This window comes from Gymnogyps californianus, chromosome 8 (genome assembly GCF_018139145.2).
Source record: "Gymnogyps californianus isolate 813 chromosome 8, ASM1813914v2, whole genome shotgun sequence".
Classification (NCBI taxonomy): domain Eukaryota; kingdom Metazoa; phylum Chordata; class Aves; order Accipitriformes; family Cathartidae; genus Gymnogyps; species Gymnogyps californianus.
The window spans coordinates 22,579,003-22,602,177 of NC_059478.1; the positions used below are offsets into that span (position 1 = coordinate 22,579,003).

General features: G+C 39.5%; 1 protein-coding gene across 1 annotated transcript in view; it reads left to right on the plus strand.

Annotated features, from left to right (window-relative positions):
• The window catches only part of LOC127019108 (vitellogenin-1-like), a 43,316-nt gene extending 27,126 nt beyond the window's left edge, over positions 1-16,190 (plus strand). Inside the window, exons 21-36 of the mRNA XM_050901026.1 lie at positions 886-1,105; positions 1,988-2,157; positions 2,780-3,203; positions 3,381-3,679; positions 3,763-3,819; positions 4,677-4,895; positions 5,968-6,174; positions 7,222-7,364; positions 7,886-8,024; positions 9,215-9,350; positions 10,038-10,224; positions 10,653-10,750; positions 11,349-11,443; positions 11,549-11,708; positions 12,904-13,065; positions 16,072-16,190. Of these exons, the coding sequence (XP_050756983.1) occupies positions 886-1,105; positions 1,988-2,157; positions 2,780-3,203; positions 3,381-3,679; positions 3,763-3,819; positions 4,677-4,895; positions 5,968-6,174; positions 7,222-7,364; positions 7,886-8,024; positions 9,215-9,350; positions 10,038-10,224; positions 10,653-10,750; positions 11,349-11,443; positions 11,549-11,708; positions 12,904-13,065; positions 16,072-16,190 (2,835 nt within the window). The remainder of the gene's footprint in view (positions 1-885; positions 1,106-1,987; positions 2,158-2,779; positions 3,204-3,380; positions 3,680-3,762; positions 3,820-4,676; positions 4,896-5,967; positions 6,175-7,221; positions 7,365-7,885; positions 8,025-9,214; positions 9,351-10,037; positions 10,225-10,652; positions 10,751-11,348; positions 11,444-11,548; positions 11,709-12,903; positions 13,066-16,071) is intronic.
• The last annotated feature ends 6,985 nt before the right edge of the window (positions 16,191-23,175 follow it).

Below are 23,175 nucleotides of genomic sequence, written 5' to 3' on the forward strand. Positions count from 1 at the left end.
TTGTTCTGCTTTGTGTTTCTGTGCTGCCCTTCCTGAAATCTCAGCACTCCACAGTTATTCTTAAATGAACAGCTACTGAAAAATGGCACTAACTGGAGCATTTCCCGGTATCGTTAGAATTTCCTTTGGAAAGAAAATATTAGCATTAAAATTCCAGCTTTTCAGTGGGGTTCATACAAGTTTGTATGACTGAAACTGACATGATAAACTGAGTAAAAAATTAATTGCAAACCTGTATTACATGTGAAATGAAAGCTTTTGATTGTGTCTTTAGCTATTTGCTTCGTTGCTCCAGGAAATGATAGTTTTCATTTCATGGATTTGATTCTAATTTTAATTAATTTTAATTTGTTCTTGTGCAAGCATTGCTTAGCACGTGTAAATTACATAGGTTTGAGTGGAATTTTCTAACATCTGATATGCTTTGACCATCTAGTTGATATAGTCTCACATTCATGTCAGACCTCAACTGAGACAGAATTTTCATGGACAGAGATGAAGGTTCTGTTGTTTGACCAAATCAAAAATCAAAGGAAAGAACTCCAGTCAGTCTAGAGCACACTCAGATTTATCCAAAACCTCTTAACACTGTCTAATACTCCAGGAAAACAAAATTAAATATTTAGAATTAATTTGTGATATAATGTTCCATTCTTATAGCCTGAAGCTCTTTTTACACTAGATGATAGTCTAATCAAGCCATTCAGTTGATAATTTTGTCCAGTTGAAAACCAAGTCGTCCTATGTCACACCCTTGCTATCTCAAATAAACTGGTTAATTCCTCCTGCAGAATACATGTAACTATTACCAAAACAGGACTCATAACATGCAAGTATTCCTCTTACTGTTGTCCAGTTTGACTTGACATGTGTATTATCTAATAGGACAGACAGTCTGCAGAAGATGTTTCATTGGGAAATTCCTTTTCCTTTGGACACTCTACTTCCCGAAAAGAGCCATTTGTTCAGTCCATGTGCTCCAATGCAAGTACATTTGGGGTTCAAGTGTGCATTGAGAGGAAAAGCATACATGCAGCATTTATCAAAAACGTGCCTCTTTATTACCTAGTTGGAGAGCACGCCCTTAGAATGAGCTTCAAGCCAGGTAAATACAACTGTGCACAAAAAAGAAAGTAACGAGTGGGTGGGTAGGGGTGTGTGTATATACACATATACATTTGTACATGTACATATATATCTTTTGTATCTTAAGTACCACTACAACTACCATTAGACCTACCAGCCCTGCGAATATTGGCAACAGACTATGCTTGTAGCAGGAATCCACTTCTCCCACACTCGTCTGAGCAGCAATTTCCTAGCTCTCCCACCAATGCCACTCAGCATTGCCAGCATCAAGCAGAGCTGATCTCTGCCTGCAGAGTGTGTCTGATGCATCCTGAATCATTGGATTTGGGATGCAAGCACAGAGCAATTGGACATGGGCAGCAGATCTGATGCAGTGTCCTGTAGCTACACTCTAAAAACCCAGACTCTTAAAGGGAATTATGGATTAACCCTGCCAGGATCTAGTCCTTAATGTCTTAATCCATGATCATAAGAAGTAAAAGCACAGCAGGCCACTGAATCTAGGTCTCCTAAGTATCAAACTAATGGCCTAACCATTGGGCCATTCTTTACAATTGAAAAGTTGAGCCTCAGTTCCTCTCTGATGCCTAATTCACTATTCCACAGTGTTATCTAGTTATGCAATCCAGTTCACTTGACTTAAATCCGCTGATCATTCTATTTATTGACTTGAAAAGAATCTAGTATCATGCTAATATTTTAAAATTTGGTTATTGCCAGTATGTGCTTTAGCTATTACAGAAATTTTTTAACAAAGTTGCTCAATACCAAAAATAATCAATGAGTGTTTATATTTTCATTTGGGGAAGAATGGCTAAATAAATTATAGCAAAAATGGGCTTATTCTATTTTTCAGTTGCTAATACTAACAGTAATACTAATTGTCGTGCAATTTCAGTTTACACAGAGGCACCTATTGAAAAAATACAAGTCACAATTCAAGCAGGAGACCAAGCTCCTACAAAAATGGTACGTTTAGTAACATTTGAAGATCCAGAGGCACAAGTATCTTCCAGCAAAGCAGCAACTAAAAGAGTGAAGAAAATCCTTGATGATACTGATGACCAGGTACTGCTGTAAAAATCCACTTCTAGATTTGTGCAAGACATTACACAAAGTTTAGTTATTTATATTTCTTTTACTAAGTAGCTTCCTTTGTTTAGATAGTATACAAAAATTGGAAAATAAAGACAGGCTTTTGGGTACACAAGTCTTTCTGCAGGTCTTTTGATGGCATTCATCTCTTCTGCAGGTGAAGGACATTAGAAAGAGCAGGCTGGTTTTGTAGGTTTTTCTGAAAATCTCTTGTAAGACACAAAATAGTGCCCAAAAGGTAGTCTGTTCGTTCCAGCTACTGCAACTGTAGCAAAAAGGTATGACACTTTTACCTACACAACTTGCCTTGAGATAGTCACAGCTACAGCACTGTCATTACCAACATTAGCTACAAGTAAATTTCCACATGTTCATTATCACAAAAGAGTTTGGGGAATTGTTCTACTTATGTGTGGTTTTAACACATTATTATGAGTTTGCCTTATTGCGACGTATTGCAAGAATGCTGTCAGGCGTACATCTTGTCTTCTAAGGCAGCAGAGAGATTCATAGCTCTCTCTATCTGATTTTACTTACAGCCTTCTGCAGGAACACAGAAAAATAATTTTGTTTTTCCAATGGTACCATTGACTAGGGGACAAGAAAATCCAGAAGCTCATCATCCAGTGCTAGCAGCACCAGTGGAAGTGCCGAGAGTGCAGCGAGCAGCCCCTCCAGCAGCGACTCTGACAACAGAGCACCACAGGGAGGCACCCAGCTAAATCTGAAAACAAGACAGTCCAAAGCCAAAGGAAAGAAATTCTACCCCTTTGGGGACAGCGGTGGTAGCAGCAGCAGCAGTAGTGGTAGCAGCAGCAGTAGTGGTAGCAGCAGCAGTAGCAGCAGCAAAAGCAGTAGTAGCAGCAGCAGTAGAAGTAGTAGTGGTAGTAGCAGCAGCAAAAGCAGCAGTAGTAGCAGCAAAAGCAGTAGTAGTAGTAGTAGTAGCAAAAGCAGTAGTAGTAACAGCAGTAGTAGCAGCAAAAGCAGCAGTAGTAGTAGTAGTAGCAAAAGCAGTAGTAGTAACAGCAGCAGGAGCAGCAAAAGCAGTAGTAGCAGTAGCAAAGGCAGTAGCAGCAGCAAGGGCAGCAGCAGCAGTAGCGGTAGTAGCAGCAAAAGCAGGAGTAGCAGCAGTAAGGGCAGCAGCAGCAGCAGAAGCAGTAGTAGCAGCAGCAAAGGCAGCAGCAGTAGCGGCACAGGTAGCAGCAACAGCAGCAGCAGCAGTAGCAAAGCATCTGGTATAAAGCATAAGGCTAAGAAGCAGTCCAAGACCACACCATTTCCACATGCCAGCGCTGCTGAAGCAGAGAGAAATGTCCGTGAGCAGAAGCATAAAACACAGAGTAGCAGCAGTAGCAGCAGAAGCACCAGCAGTGGCACCAGCAGTGAAAGCACTGGTGCTTCCTATCGCCACAGCAAATACGACAGACAAGCTGAGACGAAACGTGTCAAGCCCCAATTTAACAGTCACAGTAGTTACAACACTTCTACAGAATGGGTAAATTTTTCTAATGCTTTGACTTCTGCTAGGAGGTGATCCTTACTGAGCTGTAGGTAATAACTTCTTTTGAAATTTTGCAGGATTATCACCTTCCAAAAGTATACCGGCTCCGCTTCAGGTCTGCTCACGTCCATCGGGTGGGTCCCTAATTCAAGTGTGCATTCCCACGGTGGCTGCAGTTGATATGGTCAAGCATATTACTGAAGGGCTTCGTTTGGTTCATTTCACTTGAGCATTCCATACTGTCCAATAACAACATTGACGACCAAACTAAGATTTATTACAAAAATACTGACTATTACACTACATCCTTCTGTTGTTGCAGCACTTGTAATCCTCAAATTTGAGTCAGGACACCTTTGGGCTAGATGCTGTACAATGCAGCCAAAGCTAAGTTAACAAATACCATGGGGGAATTATAAAACAGCAAGAACTTCCAATGGGAATAGCTGTGTCCACAGTTTTTAGGCAATCATGGCAAAAACATCAGGTATGTGGATTGTATCAGAAACCAGGCTCAGTATACATTATGGCACAGAGGTATTTTAACTATATATTAGAAAGATGATAATGTAGTGGCTTTTGTAGGTGTTACCTGTAAAGTTATTACGCATCCTGCTTGTGAAAGAGGAAGATGATTTACAGTGTATTTAATTAAATTGTAATCTCTTTTCTTTCTAAAAAATACGGATATATTTGACCACTTATTAAGTGTCAGTTTTTATTTTCCCTATCATTAGGCCTGGACAATGTGATGCTGCCATTTGCAATCACTGTCTACGCGGCCTTCCTATCGGCAGAGAGGTCCAGGTGGATCCGAGGCACATTCCTACCCAACATATTTCATGACTGCATATGATAATAAAAATAACACTCTAGATATGTCTAAGCCTGTCTGTTACCTATAGAGGGAGGCTGATAGCTCTGATTTTGATGTCTACACTGTAAAACTAGAGGCCATGTCATAGCTTTTTAACCTATTTTTGTTTCATAGCATCCAGATCGTAAGATATCAAGCAGCTCATCGTCATCTTCCTCTGAACTGGGAGGCAGCAGCAGCAGGAGCAGTCGCCCAAGCGGCGCTACCAGCAGCAGCAGCAGCAGCAGCAGCAGCAGCCACCGCCATGGAGAAAGTGCTGGCCACAGCTCAAGGAGGAGCCACATGAGCAGAGTCAGCATTCACGACAGCCGTGGTTCCAGCCTGACGCGTGAGGTACTACTATCTGTGTGGTACAAACGAGCGGCCGGGCTTTGCTGGCTGCTGAGCAGGAACTGTAGATGTGGTGGCACTCTAACCAGCTGAGGGGGTCAGGCTCAGGAAGTATGCCGCAAGTCAAGTTTGTAAATTGAAAGTCAAAGTCCGTTGAGATATTTTCCCCACATGAAAACATTTTTTCCAAATTCCCTTGGCTTCGGGGTTTTGTTTGCTGGTTTCTTAGGTATATTTTCTTCATTTCTAAAGGTGTTTGCAGTATGTGAAAGCCTGGGTTTGGAAATTATAAAAATTGAAGGGAATGGGGTTGCAAGTTAAAGGTTGAATTTTCTTTTTCCTGTGAAAGCCCAAAATGCAAAATAAATTACATTAAGGTAAAAATAGGGAGGAAATAAATAGGTTTTATTTAAAGATTTTTTTTAACTTAAGTCTGCCTAATTATTTTTAGATGTAGACCTGAGGTCATGAGTGCATGCAGAGTATAACTAAAATCAGACTCTCTACGGTCACTACTGATTAGTAAATGTAAAGTCCCATTAAGCACAGATCATCTTTATCTTTATTACACACTTAGTATTCTATAATTGTACTAAGTAAAGGTATCTACATAATAATAGAACAAATAGCTCCGCAAATGCAGGTGATGTCTATGGGAACTCTACTACTAAGAAGGATTTCAAAATAATCAATTGGCTTGAAGGAGCTGTAGCATAGCAAAATATGTTGTGAATGTCTATACTGCTATGAAGATATCTAGTACGTATTGTAGGCAGCTATTTGAAATAGTAAAATAATGAACAAAATGTTACTACGTGCATAAAGATAGTTTGGAAGAGTCTTGGATCGCGCATCAAAACAATCACGTCTTTGAAAATTCCTGGTGGTAATGAAAGAATCAAGATTCCAGCCAAATTTATCCTTAAATACTGGGGATATAGAAATACGTACCGCAAACTAAACTGATGAAGGACGAGGGCTGCTTCCTGCTATCAGCACACATAAACTGGACTGTAGGCTCTCCAGTGAATACACAGAAATACTTAAGCACAGATGGTTGGGGGTTGTTTTTCAGCGCAACTTCCTGGGAGACGTAATTCCACCTGGCATTACGATTGTGGCACAGGCAGTAAGGAGTGACAACAGAAATCAAGGTTATCAAGCTACAGCATATGTTCGTTCTGATGCTGCCAAAGTTGATGTGCAACTAGTTGTGGTTCAGCTGGCTGAAACCAATTGGAAAGCGTGTGCTGATGCTGTCATACTGCCTCTGAAAGCACAGGTAAGCACGGAGGCAGCGTCGCCCAGAGAGACATCTAAAAAGCCCAGAGTTTTTTAAATAAGCACAGAGCACCTGCTGATTAGGAGAACTAAACAGGAGAAACATACATATTTTTAAATGTTTCACAAAGTTTGTGAAATTTCAGAAAATGTTCCTATCTTTCACCATTCTTTTGAATTAAAAATAAAAAATAAAAAAATCAGCTACTTCAAAATCTGGCAAAACAAGATATTGACTTTCAAGATACATCAAAATATGACCAGTAGAAGTATAAAAAATGTTTGAAAAATTGACTGCTTCATTACTACCTATTTATTATTTGCTCTACTATGAGTTTTCTTGTCTGGGAATCCGGCTGGTTTTCTCTATATAATTCATTTCAGAAGACTCATAACTCAAATGCATTTGAAATGTTGTATTTCTTAGGATTTATATGAAAAGATGGAAAAAGTAAAGTTGGGTAATGGGTTGATGCCTGAGAGAGCATCATAAATGAAGGAACAGGTCTTTCCTTTTCTTTTTTCACGTCTCCCTGTGCTGCATCTCCCATGTGCCTTTTAATGCAAGACATCTTTGTGTAACAATTTACAAACCTCTGCTTTTTGCAGCTGCAATTAACAAATTCAGCATGATATTTCAGTATTGAAAAAAGTGGGCTGGGGTTCAAATCAAGAGGTATTGAGGAGGGCTAATAGATATTATAGTGCAGTATTCTAAAAAAAAATACATATCGATTATGAAGTTACCAAGTCTAAGGAAATCTCGGGAAATTATGACAAACCTGATGTTTCAGGGGCTGCTTTAGGACAGGAACATGTACATGTAGGTCTGCACAGCCTAGCAAACTTTTTTCCTACTGTGCCTCAGATTTTTCCGGATGTAGTCAAAATTTCTCTGTGAGCCTATTTAGAGCAAAAGGAAGACTTGGAAATATTAAGGATCGATGTGAAGTTTCAGGAAAGAAGAAAAACCTGCATTTTGAAATGGTCAAGCGTGGTTCTGTGATTCTGTTCTGAAATTTGGGTGACTGTTTCCCTGTTTGTAAAGGCCAGACTGAGATGGGGCAAGGAGTGCCGGGACTACAGGATAGCAGCCATGGCTACCACAGGCCAACTGGCGAGGAAGCCGGCCGTGCAGCTGAAGGTGCAATGGGGAAGTCTTCCATCCTGGATGAAAAAGACAAGCACAGCGTATGTAATTCGTGCTTTCCTAAGTTGTTGTTTTGCCTTTCTTACGCTGGTTGGCTTTATAAAAACACTGAAAGTATTGGATGAAATTTTTCCATCCAAACATATTTGGGGTTTTTTTTGGATGGAAAACACAAGTTCAATGGCACAAAAGTGTTTTGTGAATGTGTTCTACTTTCTCCATATGTTTCATATTAAAAGATATCCCCCAATTATTTAAAAAATTGACACGCTTAATTTCATTTTCCATATTAAATGATTTGATATTTCAGTTCAAAATGCCTTTTTGTTTTGAAATGTTCTTCTATTCAGTCTCAAAAAATACCCAGTTAAAATGAGCAAGATAAAACCAATGTGTTTCCTCTGGATAAAATCAACCATTTAATTTGACGCAAAGTATTATTTCTTTGACTTTTCAGTTCTTCCATTGTTTCCCTGATTTTTCAGAACTGCCAGTAGTCCTCGTCCTCCCATGTCTGCTTTTGCTCATGTACCTGAGTTTGTCACATCTTGTTTATCTCTAGATTCATGCAGTACGTTCCTGGTGCAGCACTCGTGTTGGGCTTCTCAGAAGCACATCAGAGAAATCCATCTCATGAATTTATAGTAAGGGCAGCTGCAACATCTCCACGAACAATTGATACAGTAATTAAAGCTCCTGGGGTATGTGTCAATTTTTTTCCTTTTCCTTACCTTGAATGGATTTTCAACTAATAACATTTTGATACTTAATATAAAGAAAAAAAAGCCAAACATTCCCTTTTAGAGAAGCTGCTATATACCTGGCTACATTACATGGGTCTTGAAATACATACAAGAGTACTCTTGATTTTGTGCTGCTTTGGTGCAATGTAGCAATTAGTTGAAAATCAGACTCTGTAGTCAAATACCTTATTTCCATGCTGACAACAGCAGTTAGGCCCAAATTGTCTCAAGTATGACTGCTCTGCACTCACGTCTTTATTCATTTTACCCAGTGTGACTAGTTCTATGGGATGTATAGGGGTCTCAGAGCAGATAATGGAGGCCTTGAGAACACCTTGCATTCCGTTGCAACCATGTACGGCATCTATCTGTGTTGGCACTCAAGTCCCACATCTGCAGTAACCATGCTTGATGAGACAGGTCCGAGCAAGTTATGACAGCCACAAATACAACTCTGCCTTAACCAAACTGGAGCAGTCAGTTATACTCTCAGAGCAGCTTGCACAGGCTGGATCTGCAGAATCCCACTGATTAATTGGTCTTTGTCCACCAAATCCCTATGCGCCTCTTTGAAAAATTTCCCCTATGGATCTCTGGCAAATTAATAACAGCTAGCTATTCATACACAGAGAAATTAGTGTGTCTTTAACCTTCCGTGGTGCTTCAGTATTGCAGGATCTTTAATATGTGATAATAAAGAAGTAGGCACACTAGGCATTAATTTGATTCTCTTGGTAAATGTAATTTGTAGCTACAGTGAGGGATCTTACCCCGATGCTCATCATGCCAGTTTTCAGCCTGTAATGGATGCTGTTCACTTTTCCAGACACATCCATCAACTTAGTTACTTAACTTGTTACCTTATTTTTTAAGAAGTCACTTAATTATCACTTAAACTTCATCTATGTCGGTTACTTTCCAATGTCCTTAACAATTTCTCAAAAAGTCAAGAAGTGTGACTAGAAGAGAAGACAATGATTCCTCACAAAAGCTTAGGGTTTGGATGCATCCTGGAGAGACTAACATAACTGCAACTGTGTAAATGCATTTTCAAGATTTTTTTTTCAAGAGTCTTTTTTTTTTTGCAGTCATATCTTGAGCAATATGGTTCAATTTATCTTAATGTATTTTCATTTCTGCTTTTTCAGGTAACACTTTACTATCAGGCACTCCGAATGCCATTCATTCTGCCCTTAGGCCCATCTGCAACTTATGAGACTCGAGATATCACTGCCTGGAATTTATTTCCTGAAATAGCTTCGCAAATAGCACAAGAAGATCAATGTAAATATTACTTATATGCTTGTCTCATGAATAAGCAATGTTTGTAGATCCATCCTCTGCCATGACTGGGCCTTGCCTTTCCTTGTAGTGGTCTTATAGGGAAACATAGTGTCTCTAACCCTGCTTTCTCAACAGCTTATTCCTTCACTTAGAAGCATGTTTGTTGGCAGGGAATGAAGAGACTTCAAACTGATATACTCAGTGTTCAGGAATCACTCCTGTCTGCAAGGACTAGAGGCTGTCTTTTGCCCCTTCTAAGAAGGTGCTATCTCTGCATTTAGAGGCATCAGATGATGGGTACAAGACAGATCATGTATTTTCTGTCCCGTTTGTTTTCTTCAAAAAAGAGTCATGTGAGTCTTAGCTGGTTGGTGCCTAGCACTTCTGTGGGAAATGTGAACTATTTTTTATCACGGTTAGTTAAGATTTTTAGTTTCTCAAGAATTTGGTACATTTTAGTCCCTGTTAGCTGGAGTTTTGTGTTTAACATGTAGTCTGGTAGTTATTCTGTAGTGCTACCCTGTCCTTACAGACTCTGGCAGCATTGAAAGCTTCTGCCAAGGAGATGATGAAGTTTCTTTCCTGTTTGCTGGGTAGTTCAGTCTCATAGAGGTGGCTTTCAATACTTTGCAGCAACATGTACGCCATTGTCACATCTGCCATTTCTTTTCTGGTTTTGTTTTGCAGCCACATGTGAAGTCAGAGAGGGAGATTTCAAAACATTCGATCGCGTGAGCCGTACATATTCTTTCAATAAAAGCTGCAACCTGATAGTGGTCCAAGACTGTACTGAACACCCAAAATTCATCATTACTACCAGAAAGGTTGATCCTCAGTCTTTCTCAAGAGAGGTTCACATAAATACAACCTCAGCGTAAGTGTGGTTTATCCTGAGGGCTCAGAAATTAGGTATAAAGTTTCAGGGAGTTAGGCTGGGGATGGGAGATGTCTAGCTCCTAGGTGAAACTGGTTTGCAATCAGATATTTGGGGAAAGACAGGATTTCCAGAAGGAATCCTCATCTGAGACTCTTTGGTTTAGTTGCTCTTGTCTTCAATTTCACAGCCACCATTATCTGATAACGTGCTCATTATGTCCCCTCGCTGTCTTTTCTTTAAAGGTCGAATCTCAAAACCCAAAATCCCACGGAATTTTGCACTTTGGAAAGAAGACAGCTCATTCATTCATTCAAAATTCAGATATTCAGACTGGTTGTCTGCTAGCTTTGGTCACAAATATCTCTACTTTACATATTTTAGATTAACCACTAGTTTCTTCTTTTTTTATTTTTCTTTTTCTGAAGGAACATCACAATCTGTCCTGCCGCAAATTCATCTCTCCTTGTGGCATGCAATGAAAAACCAGTTCTATCACACAGTGGAGTTTCTGAGTATGAAAAAGGTAAGCTGTGATACCCACCTTTCCAGGACTGACCTGGAAACTAAATATCTTCAAGATGTTTTTATAAATTCCACAGAAAAATCTCAACGTTAAGAAAACACAAGTGGAATTAATTGAAAGAAAAACTAGAGACTTTACTTTCTTAAGATTTGTATTGACTTACTTTCCTGTTTCCTATAGTATATACACTCTTACTTTCCTCCAGCATAACTGACAGGTAAATAAAGCCCTTTCTTATAAATATGGTATGTCCAGGTTGGTGATTGTTTAGGAAAAAACTTCTTATTATAGTCACAGTTAGATGCTTTGGTTCAGATATTTAGCTGGAGCACCACCAATGTCATTATCATTTCGGGATTTAGCAGACTGGATACAAAAGGCAGTTCCAACTATAGGGAACAGCAGTAGAACATTTTTACAAATAAAGAGATAATTTCTTCTATTTTTACTTTCTCTCGCCACAAAAAAAAAAAATCCAACTGTAGCAGCAAAATGATCATTGTGAAGGAAAATGCACTATGGTGTATTTTGTGCTATTCAGTTTCTCCATTAATTTGAAATTAAGCAGATCACTTTATGATTCACTATCTTTTTACAGACAACGTTAAAATTTATAAAAATGGAACAACAGTTACTGTGGAAGTTCCAACACACGGACTGAAGAAAGTGGCTTTTGATGGTGTGATCCTTAAGGTATTGGGCTTACTTTCAGGGTTACTACTTTCTTTCCGTTTAGTACCTTGGCAATGTAACAGACCAACACTTCAGTATTCACTACAAAGATGTGCTATTTTATAGGTTACCGTTGCTTCATGGATGAGAGGAAAGACCTGTGGAGTTTGTGGAAATAATGACAGAGAAAAGCACAATGAACTCCTAATGCCAAATCATAAGCTGGCACACAGCTGTTCTGCTTTTGTTCATTCATGGGTATTGCTAGAAGAAACCTGCTCTGGTGGTGAGTAGATCTGAAAACACTTTATGCTTAGGGAGAATACGATTTCACTTTTCCTCTGCCAATAGCTAGAAAATATTTGTTTTAAAAGCAGCAGATATCTTTTACTTAGAAAAGACAATAGCAGTATGTATCCATTTTAACTTCATTAACCAACAACTCTTTAAAACACTGCCTGTGAATACAGAGAATATACACTACAGCAAAAGTCTTTGTCTCATGTGCACTTCAATGTTAAATAACTGATTCTACTATAATTTCTTACAATGAGTAGCTTTTTTCTTGGAGAGGCAAAATCAGGCCTAATCTTGCTCCCATTGAAATAAGTGTGATTTTCTCCACTGAATCAAAGCAGTTTCAGCTGTTGTCTGCAGACTTAATTTAATCAAACAAGTTGCAGCCTATGTTGCAGTGTCAGATCTTAAGTTTATGTAAATTTTCAGAGTGCACAAAATTTCATTTTTGTTCTGCACCATCTGAGGGTGCAACCTCAGGGAAATATTTAGAAATACTTCTAAAGTAAAAGAGCTTCTTCTCACATGTAGCTGGAAAAATAATGATGGTCTCCCATAACATCAATACAGTTTTGTTCTGTAGGTCTCCATTTACCTTGGACCTGAGATAACTTTATTGAAGTTAATGGTTGTTTTCTCCTTGACTTCAGTGGCAGCAGAATTGTACTTATCTGTGTGTCAGGAAACGGAGTCATAGCTGGGATCCTGTTAAGTTACATTATACCTTTCTAGTGAGATAATTGCAGCATTATAAAAATCATCCAATACAAAAATTATCCTTGATGTTATTATATAAATGCTACCTTTTTTTTATCCATTCACTACAGTTGACATTTTTCCTAATGCAATGAAGTAGCCATTGTGCTTGCAGTATCTATTCTTAATAGCTTTCAGACATGAGAGGTTATTTTCTGTGTATTATGTAGTTCTAAAAAACTGGGTATACATGATTCCATTTAGGTTATATTGTGCAATTAGATTTTAAAAATAGCTCCCCTTTCAGACTCTTTCCTCTATCCCCCAACTTATTATCATCCTATCTCAATAACCTCGCTACTGTGAAAATGGTTTGTCAGGCACCTGTGTTTTAATAAAAGCTGAAGTGAAAATACGGACCTTTATTATTGCAACGATCGATTGGGATTTATTTCTACAATTTTAACTACCTTTCCTTTTCCTCTTAGGGTGCAAGCTGCAGCGCAGTTATGTGAAGCTGAAACGAAATCCTACTATTGATGGAGAGGAATCTACGTGCTACTCTGTTGACCCAGTACTGAAATGTATGAAAGACTGTACTCCAATCGAAAAAACTTCAGTTGAGGTTGGCTTCCACTGTTTCCCAAAAGGTACGATATTTTTCTCTTTCTGTGTCACGTACTGTAGGAGCTCTGTCAGAGCACTCGAAAGAACAAAACACAGCACAGCCACACACAGACCTATATTGCTCCAGCTACTCTCTGAGCTGCTGTTTTTAATCCCATTAGTATTTGCTATAACCACTGACAGTACTGGCCAGCTAAAAGCTAGTTTAGATGATGGCAGGTAACATCATCTGAGAAAAACATTTGAGGTGGTAAAAGGGGCAGTGGTGGTCGATAAAAATTTTTTCACTTTTTCAGGATCTCCGTAAAGTTGAGATAAGCAACACTGAGTCCTTTTATGCACGTTACAGCCTGTAATTTTGTGTAGACCAGGGCAAGCAAGGCAATTGAAAGTCAGTCAAGTAGTGTGACATGACTGCTATGATTAGGCTGCCATGCTATGCCACCATGCAATACACCAGCAAAAACACATTGCTGAAATTTTCTCTAGTGTTCCAAAAAACGGTTTGGTTTTGAAGGTATTTTATACACACACACTCATGCCCCAGATGTTTAAAAACACTGGGCCTTTTTCTCCTTTCACTTATACCAATTTGTCATGGATGTGATGCATTGTGTAACACAGGTTCACACTGAAGTTATATAAGCATGGGAGGAGAATCCAGCCTGGAACCTACAGATATTTCTGGTGCATTTCTTCCTACATCTTTTCATGAATTACACAGTACATATATACCTCAGAGGGAAACCTACCAGTAGGGAGTATCTACTGAAGTGGTGTGTCCTCTGTGTTAACTGTTGTTGGCCAAATCCATTGTTAGCTGGGATAATCCAGTGTACTTTCACTGAAGCCAATGGACCCCTGTGTTGAGTAATACTGGAAAGGAACAGAGTATTTTATGTCTGATTTTAAACAACATCTGTGTGGATCTTTGCACTTTGCTCGTGTTATTAATATCTGCAATGTGCTGAATCAGCCCATAAAAGCAATGAGTATCTTTCTATAATAGTCAACCATCTACAACAGCCTATTCAACAAGTAGCACAGAGAAAGTGCTAATAGTTTTCTGACAGCTCCCTCACATGGGAATAGATGCATCCTTTTATGAAAAGAAAAAGCCACCCTCAACAAAAAAACCTTCCAAAATCTTGTCATATCCATGTTTCACAGATTTCTTTTGTGTGTCCAAGTCTGTACCTCTGAAATGTCATCACCCCAGGCCACTCACTGCCTCAGAATATTAGGCTATAATAAAGCTGTCTCATTCTCTCACAAAAATGTGTGAGAAAAGAGGAAAATCAGAAAAAAAGATATGTTAGTTGTCACAGCCAGTGCTGCTTTTACAGCAACTGCAGGCTTCTCTAGTTCATTTACTGAACAAGAGACTGGGAAAACTGCTAGCAGCACTCCTAATCAAGTGCTTTTTTAAATTTATTTATCCTGAGAAGGAGGAGGAGGAGGAGAGGGAAAAGGAGGAGGAGGGGGAGGGGGAGGAGGAGGAGGAAGGAAAAAATATGCCATTTGTGGGTTTTTAGCAAGATGATTGCTTTTCCTCAGGCTAAGGATCAATAGGAATACAAGGCCAGCCCTTAAAAACTGTTATTTTTCTTTCTTTGGTTGATGAATTGGAGAAGCAGTAGAAACAAAATTCTCATCTTTCTCAAGCTGAGAACATGTATTTGCATACACTGGACAAAGACCTTTTCTCAGCTCTTTTTATGAGAACTCAGACCTGATAGTCTGCTGTTTCAAAAGAGAGGGACCCCATCACTGCCACCAGTGGAGCAAGGATAAAATGAAGTACAAGGATGCAGAATTTCCCGTTGTCCAGAAATCAGTGAGATTGTAGTCTTAGGATCTTGACTGAGGCAGACATCACTCCAAGTTTAAGTCCACATGTTGGTTCACATTTCAAACATGCCACAAGCCCTACCCACAGGGCTCATAGTTACTCAGCCATGATCCAATTTGCTGAGGGAACTATTTCCGACATGATATGAATGTGATCAGACCCACAGTGTGCCCAAGAGTAAGAGACATAACAAGAATGAATGTACATGAAAAACAGAACTCAAACATTTTATAGCATTTCTCATTTCACAGCTTGAAAATATTGTATATTTTTAAAATGCATCTCCAGAACCTTTCTGGGAAATATTTGTTATCCTGTTTATTATGCAAAACCTGTGCTTCAGGTTGGACAGTAATTTAGCCAAGGAGAGTGTTAGCATTTCAGGAGATAGGTGACTGATACAACCTGAACCCATACAGCAGTCTCCAGATTTCCCTGTGATGAGAGATGCCATGTTATAAATGTGTTGTCCAACTAAGGGATAAAACAAATGGAGGTAAAATTATGAAAGCTTTACCCATTCTCATTATACAAACTTAATCTAAATGGATGTCCTAATATCCTTCCATATGCAATGATAAACCTCCAACTAGCTAAGAATATTTATTGGGAGGATGAATATCATTATTCCATTTAGATTATTTCAGCATTAAGGGATATGGCTTATTCAAGCTGCTGTTTATAAAGCAGTGTGGTAAGGTTAATACTGCAACTGACAATGCTCTGCCAGATTTCACAATATATGGGAAACTTTAATTAGAAGTTTATGAACCTCTGAAAATTCTCCAAAGGGCTTATCCTTCAGAATGAACTTCGACAAATAGTCAGCTGAAATACGCAGTGATATGCAGCACTAACATAAAAAGAGATTGCTGATGTGTATTTGTACGTGGTGGTCTTACATTGATGGTGGCTATCTCCAGCATTTTTGCAGCCTCCTGCCTGTTGTCTTTGTGCTTCACGAAATGTTATTCATTTTGTTTTTAGGGAAGTGTTATAGTAATTATATCATGGATGAAAATCCTGCTCCAAGTCAATGAGGCAGTCAGATGTCAGTTGTGGGGGCAGGATTTCATTCTTTACTTGATGAGGGAGCTGGCAGCCATCAAAACAGTATTTCCTTGAAATGTGTTAATTTGCTTGATGTTAGTTAACAATGGCTTCGCTCTTATGACAGATACTGCTGTAAGCCTGCTGGAATGGCAGAGAAGCAGCGATAAGAAATCTGCATCTGAGGATGTTGTGGAGTCTGTGGATGCTGACATTGACTGTACCTGCACTGGTGACTGTGGTTAAGCTAAACGCTTTAGTGTTGTGCTATAGACATACTATACAAATAATTGAATAGCTGGACAGATAAGAAGAGAACGTAATAGCTGTAGTAAAATATTAGGAAAGGTACTTGAAGAAAATAAGCCTACTGCATTGCATCCAAAGTTAAATGCATTCTGTACAGTCTGCACTGCTTAATAAATATGTTGTTCATTAAATAAGTATTCATGTGGTCTCTCTCTTTATTTTTCCCTATCTACAAAACAATCAGACCAACTATAATATTATCCAGAAATTCTGCTTCCTTTTATCTGAAATATAATTACAGCAGTCCTCTCTTAAAATTACGTTCACTAGGTGATGAAAGGAAAACATGATTACGGCTACTGCTAACATTCCATTGTGCAAAGAATTTCATATTTAGCATACTAAAGACACAGTAAGCATTTGTTTTCTTTTATGTTTTCTGGTAAAGAGCAAAGTCTGTTCTTGGAACCGTTCTGCAAAAAAATACATTTTACTCCCAGCAAGACCATTAGCCTTAGTACATTCTACAAAGGAATGAATTGGACTGCTAGACTCCTACTGTAGCTTTCCAGAGAGCTATAGTGTGTGACACAGTCTCCATTTTCATTTAAATTTCAATGGATGTGCTGTTGCTTCATGAGCTAAAAGTATGAATAGGAACTTTTTTTTGGTTTACCATCTCCTATTGTATATCTATGAAAATGATGCCTTCAAAAACTTCAGGGAACAATAATACATCAGGTAGCCTTCCAAATACTCCAAAAAAGTAATATAGAGAAAAATATGTAAGATCAATAGCATCATAAAGCTAAAATAAAGTACAAGCAGGACAGTTAGACTGTGTTTAACTGGTGAAGTGTCAATCTGCTAGCTTTCATTAGGCCTATGCAGAAAGGCAATTCCCTCCCACCCCAGGGGACCAGGAATAGGTGGCACCTTCAAACTCCGAGCAATGGCATAATATCTCTTCACCTTGTACACAAATCAGCCACGCAGTGAGCCGTGATACGTTTTCCATGACAGGCAATAGCAGCCAGCATGCTCTTCCAAAAGAAGCCTTAGCATGGGCAAGATACTGCTGAACCCAAATGCTGTCAGGAAACTGTCATTAAAGAAAATACTTTTCTTTCTAACTAAAAACTGAGCTATCAGAAAGACGATTGAAGACTAAATAGCTGAACAATTACAGAATAACATTTCTCAGCGCTTTTCTTTCAAGAGCAGAAATATGAGTAATGTATAGTACTCCTCTCACTCTCTCTCAAGTTGCAGCTTGCCACCAACTTGAAATTAGAAAAGACTCAGTTTTTCTCAGTGTACTGCACTTACTTCATTACTTCCAGAAGAAAATAAGCCATTATGAGTTTGTTCAAACCAGGGCTCAGTGGGCTGAGCCCTGACGCCTGGTGCATACCCTGTGGCAAGCATGTTTGCATCCGTCCCTAAGCCTCTCTCCTGAGGCTAACCTACAGAAGGCAAAAGGGGGTTACCTGCCTCTTTCCCTTTCCCCAGCCTTAATTTAGTCTATATATTGTATTTAAGAACCTTCATGTGTATTGGGTCTATATGCAGATAGCCACTGCTCTATTCAACAGCTTTTTTTCATGCAAGTATGTTCAAATTAAGACCAGTAACATGAGTTCTTGCACTGTGTTTTCATTTGTAATAAAGCATTCACAAATTCCTTGTACAAAAGCTGTGTGTTGCTAACTCATCAGAAGTGCTACACTGCAAAAAGGGTAGCCCCAAACAAGAAGGGAGGTGAAGAATATTGCATTCCGCTTTCCTTTAAAATCACACTAATATTACACCTGGAGAGCCCTTTTCTTCCTGGTATTGTTTTTACTGTGGTTTATGGGAGATTTGCCATTGACTTTCATAGGATCAGACTGTCATCTGTAATCCAACACCTTTCTCTTTAATCTGCTTGTTTACAAAAGAGAAACTTTTGCCAGTCAACCACTTCAGATAAGACAAAGGTAGTGAAGAGATGTAGTGAGAGAAGAAAAATGAACTTTCATGCTCAACTACTAGAACAGGAATTTAGTAACAGCAAAGAGCCATTAGTAAGAGAAGTAATTCTGCTCGCAGTAAAACACAGTCATCTACACAAAAGCATGACACTAATTAACAATGATCAAGCTGGGATGTACAGTACAGAAAATACAAGCAGCTCATAAAGGCAAATGCCTTCTCCCAGAAACAATTTACAGACTGTTAAAGTCATTGGAAAAAACTTGAAGGCAGAGACTGATCAGCAAGCCTAAATTAGTTTATTCTACAATGACAATATATAATAATAATACATACTGTACAGTGTTAATAAACAATAAGCATGCCAGGTCAGGCCTGTCCCGGCCGAAGCCCCACTTTGGATCCTGCACCAATGAGAAGGCACCTCCAGCACCCCAATTAAAGGGAGCCACCAGAACAGCTACACATCTCTTTCTGCTAAATTGTCATGCCTGGAAAAAGGTACCCTGCCCATGCTAAAACCACACACTTATGCGTTTCCCCCAGCAGAAGCTCCTCTGTTAGCACTTTCCACTGGCTGTGGTGTTCACGGGTAATAAAGCTCCCAACAGCAAGATGCTGCATGCAGCGGCTCGAGCCCAAAAGTCCTAAAGAAACTCCTAGCTCACGCAGTGTCCCAGACAGAAAGAAAGAAACGTGAAAATGCCCCACAGTATCAGAGCACGGCCAGGGAATTCACTCACCATCACCCTACCAGTAAGGCAGCCCGGGCTGGGGTGCAGGCTCAGGCAGAGGGGAAAGCAGTTGCTAGAAAACCCAGGCGCACTCCTTTCACTGGTCTGTGCAGGGCACGGGTGAGACAAAGCTCTTATTATTTCCATTTCGAAGGGGCAGCTTTCATTTCTGTCCAGTTCCTGTTCGTTAGTGCCCTCTTGGTGAATGCCTTTGACTGACTGAAAGCCTCCACTGATGTTGCAGCTGTAAAATCCAAATATAATGAAAGTTAGTAAAGCCTGAGGTTGGCAGTGGGCACGGCAAAGCAAAACACTTAGAACCAGCTCATTTTGCCAAAGGAATTAAGAGCATTAGCAGTACAAGTGTGAAAAAGCCCTTCTGGAGTTCCTAATGCACCACATAGACATTTCCAACCCATCTGGGAGGATATCTGCAGTCCAGATTTAAACCTCATTTGGAAATCATGCCTGTCCTATCTTATAAAGCAAATCAAAGTTATATAGCCTACCGAGTATTAAAATGTGTACTTCACAGTCTGAGCTTTTATGCACTCTACTTTTCATTCCTAGTGCTTCTCAATGATATGAATTAATGAACTCTGGACTTTACTGTAGTAATCAAGGAATATGACCTTGCAATTATAGTACTCCAGTATTGTTTAAAAAAATGAGTGTCAGAAAAAAGATGCAGGCCTAAGCATAGGCCAGGCTTGAGTCCTAATCCTGCCTTTGCAGCTCTGTACTGCAGGTTTGCATGAGGCTGGGGATTTCTGTGCCTCATTTTCTGCATCAGAAGGATACGACTACTTACCTACTTGATGGAGGCAGAAATGCTCATGAATTTATAGTCCTGTATGTCTTTTGCAAGTTCTTCAGTGATTTTAGAGATGAAAAGTAAATTTTTCCACTAGGTCTCCTAACCACATGAGTATATTTTATTGCTAAGTTGAAGGTTTTCATTTTCAGATTCATCCAACTGTAAAATAACTATACATTTGGAAAAAATCAAAACAATGTACTTAATTTGTTCACGGTCAGCTTTGGTTAAACCTTAGTGGATTATTCATAAAAGCCTAGAATTGGATCCTGCTATTACAGTGGGATAAGCATATTGGAGACACAGTCTTTTGTATCCTAGACAAAGACAACAAACCTTTTGGCCATCAGACCTGGCTCTTTTGATTCACTAATTTTAAATGACACAGTGACTCTCAGGAAAGCATGGTCATTCTGCTCCAGAGAAAAGAGCTGCAGCGTGATAGGAAAGGACAAAACCATTAATATCAGACCCCTCCTGGAAATGAAATGCTGGCTCCGCAGCATGAGCATTAAAAAAAATAATGTGTACAATTCTAATCCTACTGAAGTCAATGGTTAAACTCAACAGAGCTAGGCTTTTACTCAGCATGTTTGAATGAGTTATTAAATGAATTTTAGTTGTCCCTAAAAATAAATGTACTGTGTGGATCTAAGTGCAGCTGATGAATAAGAAACCTTAGGAATCTAGCAAATACAGTAGTTAGGGCTAAAACCAGAGACAGCACAGAAGGTCGCAGAAGAGAGTAGCTATTAGTGGCCATCTGAGCTTTATGTTGAATCTCAAGGTCTCTCATGCCATCTACTGGCTTTTTTGTTTACTAACAACGGTTTAAATCTTTTTCCTCCAGGTTTATTTATAGGTCTGATACATTCCAGGCAGTTTTATATAAATTTTAATCAAGGTTTGGGGTGGTTTTTTCCCTCTAACCTCCGCACTTGATTACTATGTGGTTTTTTTCCTGTAAGTACATTACAATTCTGTACCTTTCTGAACACCATTTCACATTGTCTCTGGAGGAAGAAGACATTGCCTAAGACATTCTCATTTCTGTTATTGCTGGATAGGCAGTAATTACATTGCAAGCAGGGCTGGGAGAACAGTTTACTAAGAAAATCCAAAGCCGATCGAAAATAGCACTTAAGGTTCTTCCTCAATCAGTGTGAGAAGGTTGTTTATTTTGGTACCTGAAAATGCTTTAATGTACCGAAAATATCTGGTTTTCCCTCTTTTTTCCCTTGTAGTTCACTTAGCTGTAATTCACAGTGAACACCTATATGTCCTAATATTATTAAGTTTACTTTCAGATAGGTTTTGGGAAGCAGGAACTATATATAGATAGATCTGATCACAGCACTTCCCTTCATTATCTGTAGCCTGTTTCTTCCTGACGTCCCAGTTTCCCTTCCCTATTTATCTGTGTCCACTGGCCTATTCAGCTTGTCTCATCAGGACAAACATGGGCACCTCAGCACGCCTTCACCCAGCTCCTGTGTACCGTGCCTCATCTAGAAGCTATACAGGCAGCTTCAAAATTCACATTGCACCCCACGTTAAAACGTCAGTCTGCTGAAGCTTTTGGAGCATTACAAACTTGCTCCCTCTCTTCTCTGTGCTTTCCTTCTGCAGTATCTTTCACTCATCTATGATTACAAACAGGCTAAGGGCCAGGGACATGTGTGACACGTTAGTTGTTGTAAAAGCAGGTTGTCGATGTTAGGCAAGGTTGGAGTTCACGGCCCAGAAGGAGTTTGAACATCCAAGACCTCCATGGATTATCCTGGAGTACTCCAAATGCCACCTGAATAATAGAGGCAAAATGAAATCAAAATCTTCACAGTAGCAGCTAACTGGGATTCATCAGGTTGTGCATACTGTTAGTCCAAGTACACTTAGGTCCTGTTAGCGGGTAGCCACATTCTCCATCATCTTTGATGCATTTGCCTTTAGGTAAATTGTGAGTGCTTTGGAGAAAAATACTAATTGGAGACTTGCACCATCAAACCCTGCATGAACTCTGCAAGGGTCACTATAACAAATATAGTGCTAAACGAGGGTGCTGAAATAACAATCCTCAGGTTTTTGCCACATCTTTGTTTTGTCTCACTGGGAAAATGGATCACAGTCTCTCTTCGTTCTGAAGCTTCAGGGCACTTCCGTGACTCTTAAAATCTTCCTCTCAGTAATGAAATTAATTTCAAAATACAGTAAGTGGTGACAAACGCATGAAATGTTGTGACTAGCTCCCCTCAAACCTATCTCCATTTTTTTTTACGTTATTTCCTCCATGTATCACGTTAACATTCACAAGTAGAAGTAACTCAACATTCATTATAGACATTATATGAAACAATATTTAAGTGCCTTGTTTCATAGTGGCCATATCTGTCTCTCATGTGGTTGAGAATTTACTCTAGCTAGAGCTGCTTTGATGCTTTGTTTACTTGCCAGCTGATAAAAAGATAATTATAGCAAAAGAAACAGAGCCAAGAATTTGGGCTGAATAAGATAACACACTAGAATTCTACTTAGCTTCCTGCTTATGTGGTCAAAACAAAAGTATTAATATTCAAGATCTGTTCATGACCATGAGACTTGGCAGATGATATACAGATTAGATTCACTATGGGCATAAGAGACTGATGCAGGCTCAGGCTGGGGCTAGAACTGGCAGTCAAATGTTTATCTGACCATGACACTAACCTGTCTACGTTACTTCAGACTCAATGCAGATATATTGGTATCCCTGAATGGTGTTTCAGCTTTGTGAAATGTGGCTATACCACTTCCATTTGATACTAACTTGGACATCTCTACACCATGAGTCATAGTGCCCCCATTGTCTCCGATATTACGATTCGTTGTATTACAAGACTTGACCTTCATGTGTTTGAAGCCAGAATACAACCTTCTCCCCAGAGTGATGTACTAAATTCCATATATTAAGGAGAGTTAAGCACTTTAGGTGGGATCTAAGGTATCTTTTCCCTCCAGCCTGATAGCTACCTAGATTATTCAATAGGAAATGTTGAAGAGGTCGTCATACACATCCCATTTCCCAGGGCCCTGGGCTCCCTGGGAATAGGTTTCCATACCTGAAATCATCTTCTAGGTTCTGGCAGCTACATTGCCCCTTCTGAACCACAGCGGGGGGATGGTGGGGAGGGGGAGAAGTCTCATGTCTCAGGTGACTGTTCAACCCATTAAATCGTTGTATGAAAATAGGTGGGAACCACAGTTGTATCATTGAATGAGCATAATCACAGATACTGTGCTTTTGTGGGGCTCACTGATAGAGATTAAGGGGTGTATAGGGAAGAACATCTTGTGTGGGGATTTTCATGTCTTACGTGTGAGAAGGGGCTGAGCCCTGCGGTTTTTCCAGCACTTCTTAGCAGAGGCAAGGCTGTTCTTTAGGATGCTGGAGACCTGCACAGATTGTGAAAATTAGGCACCA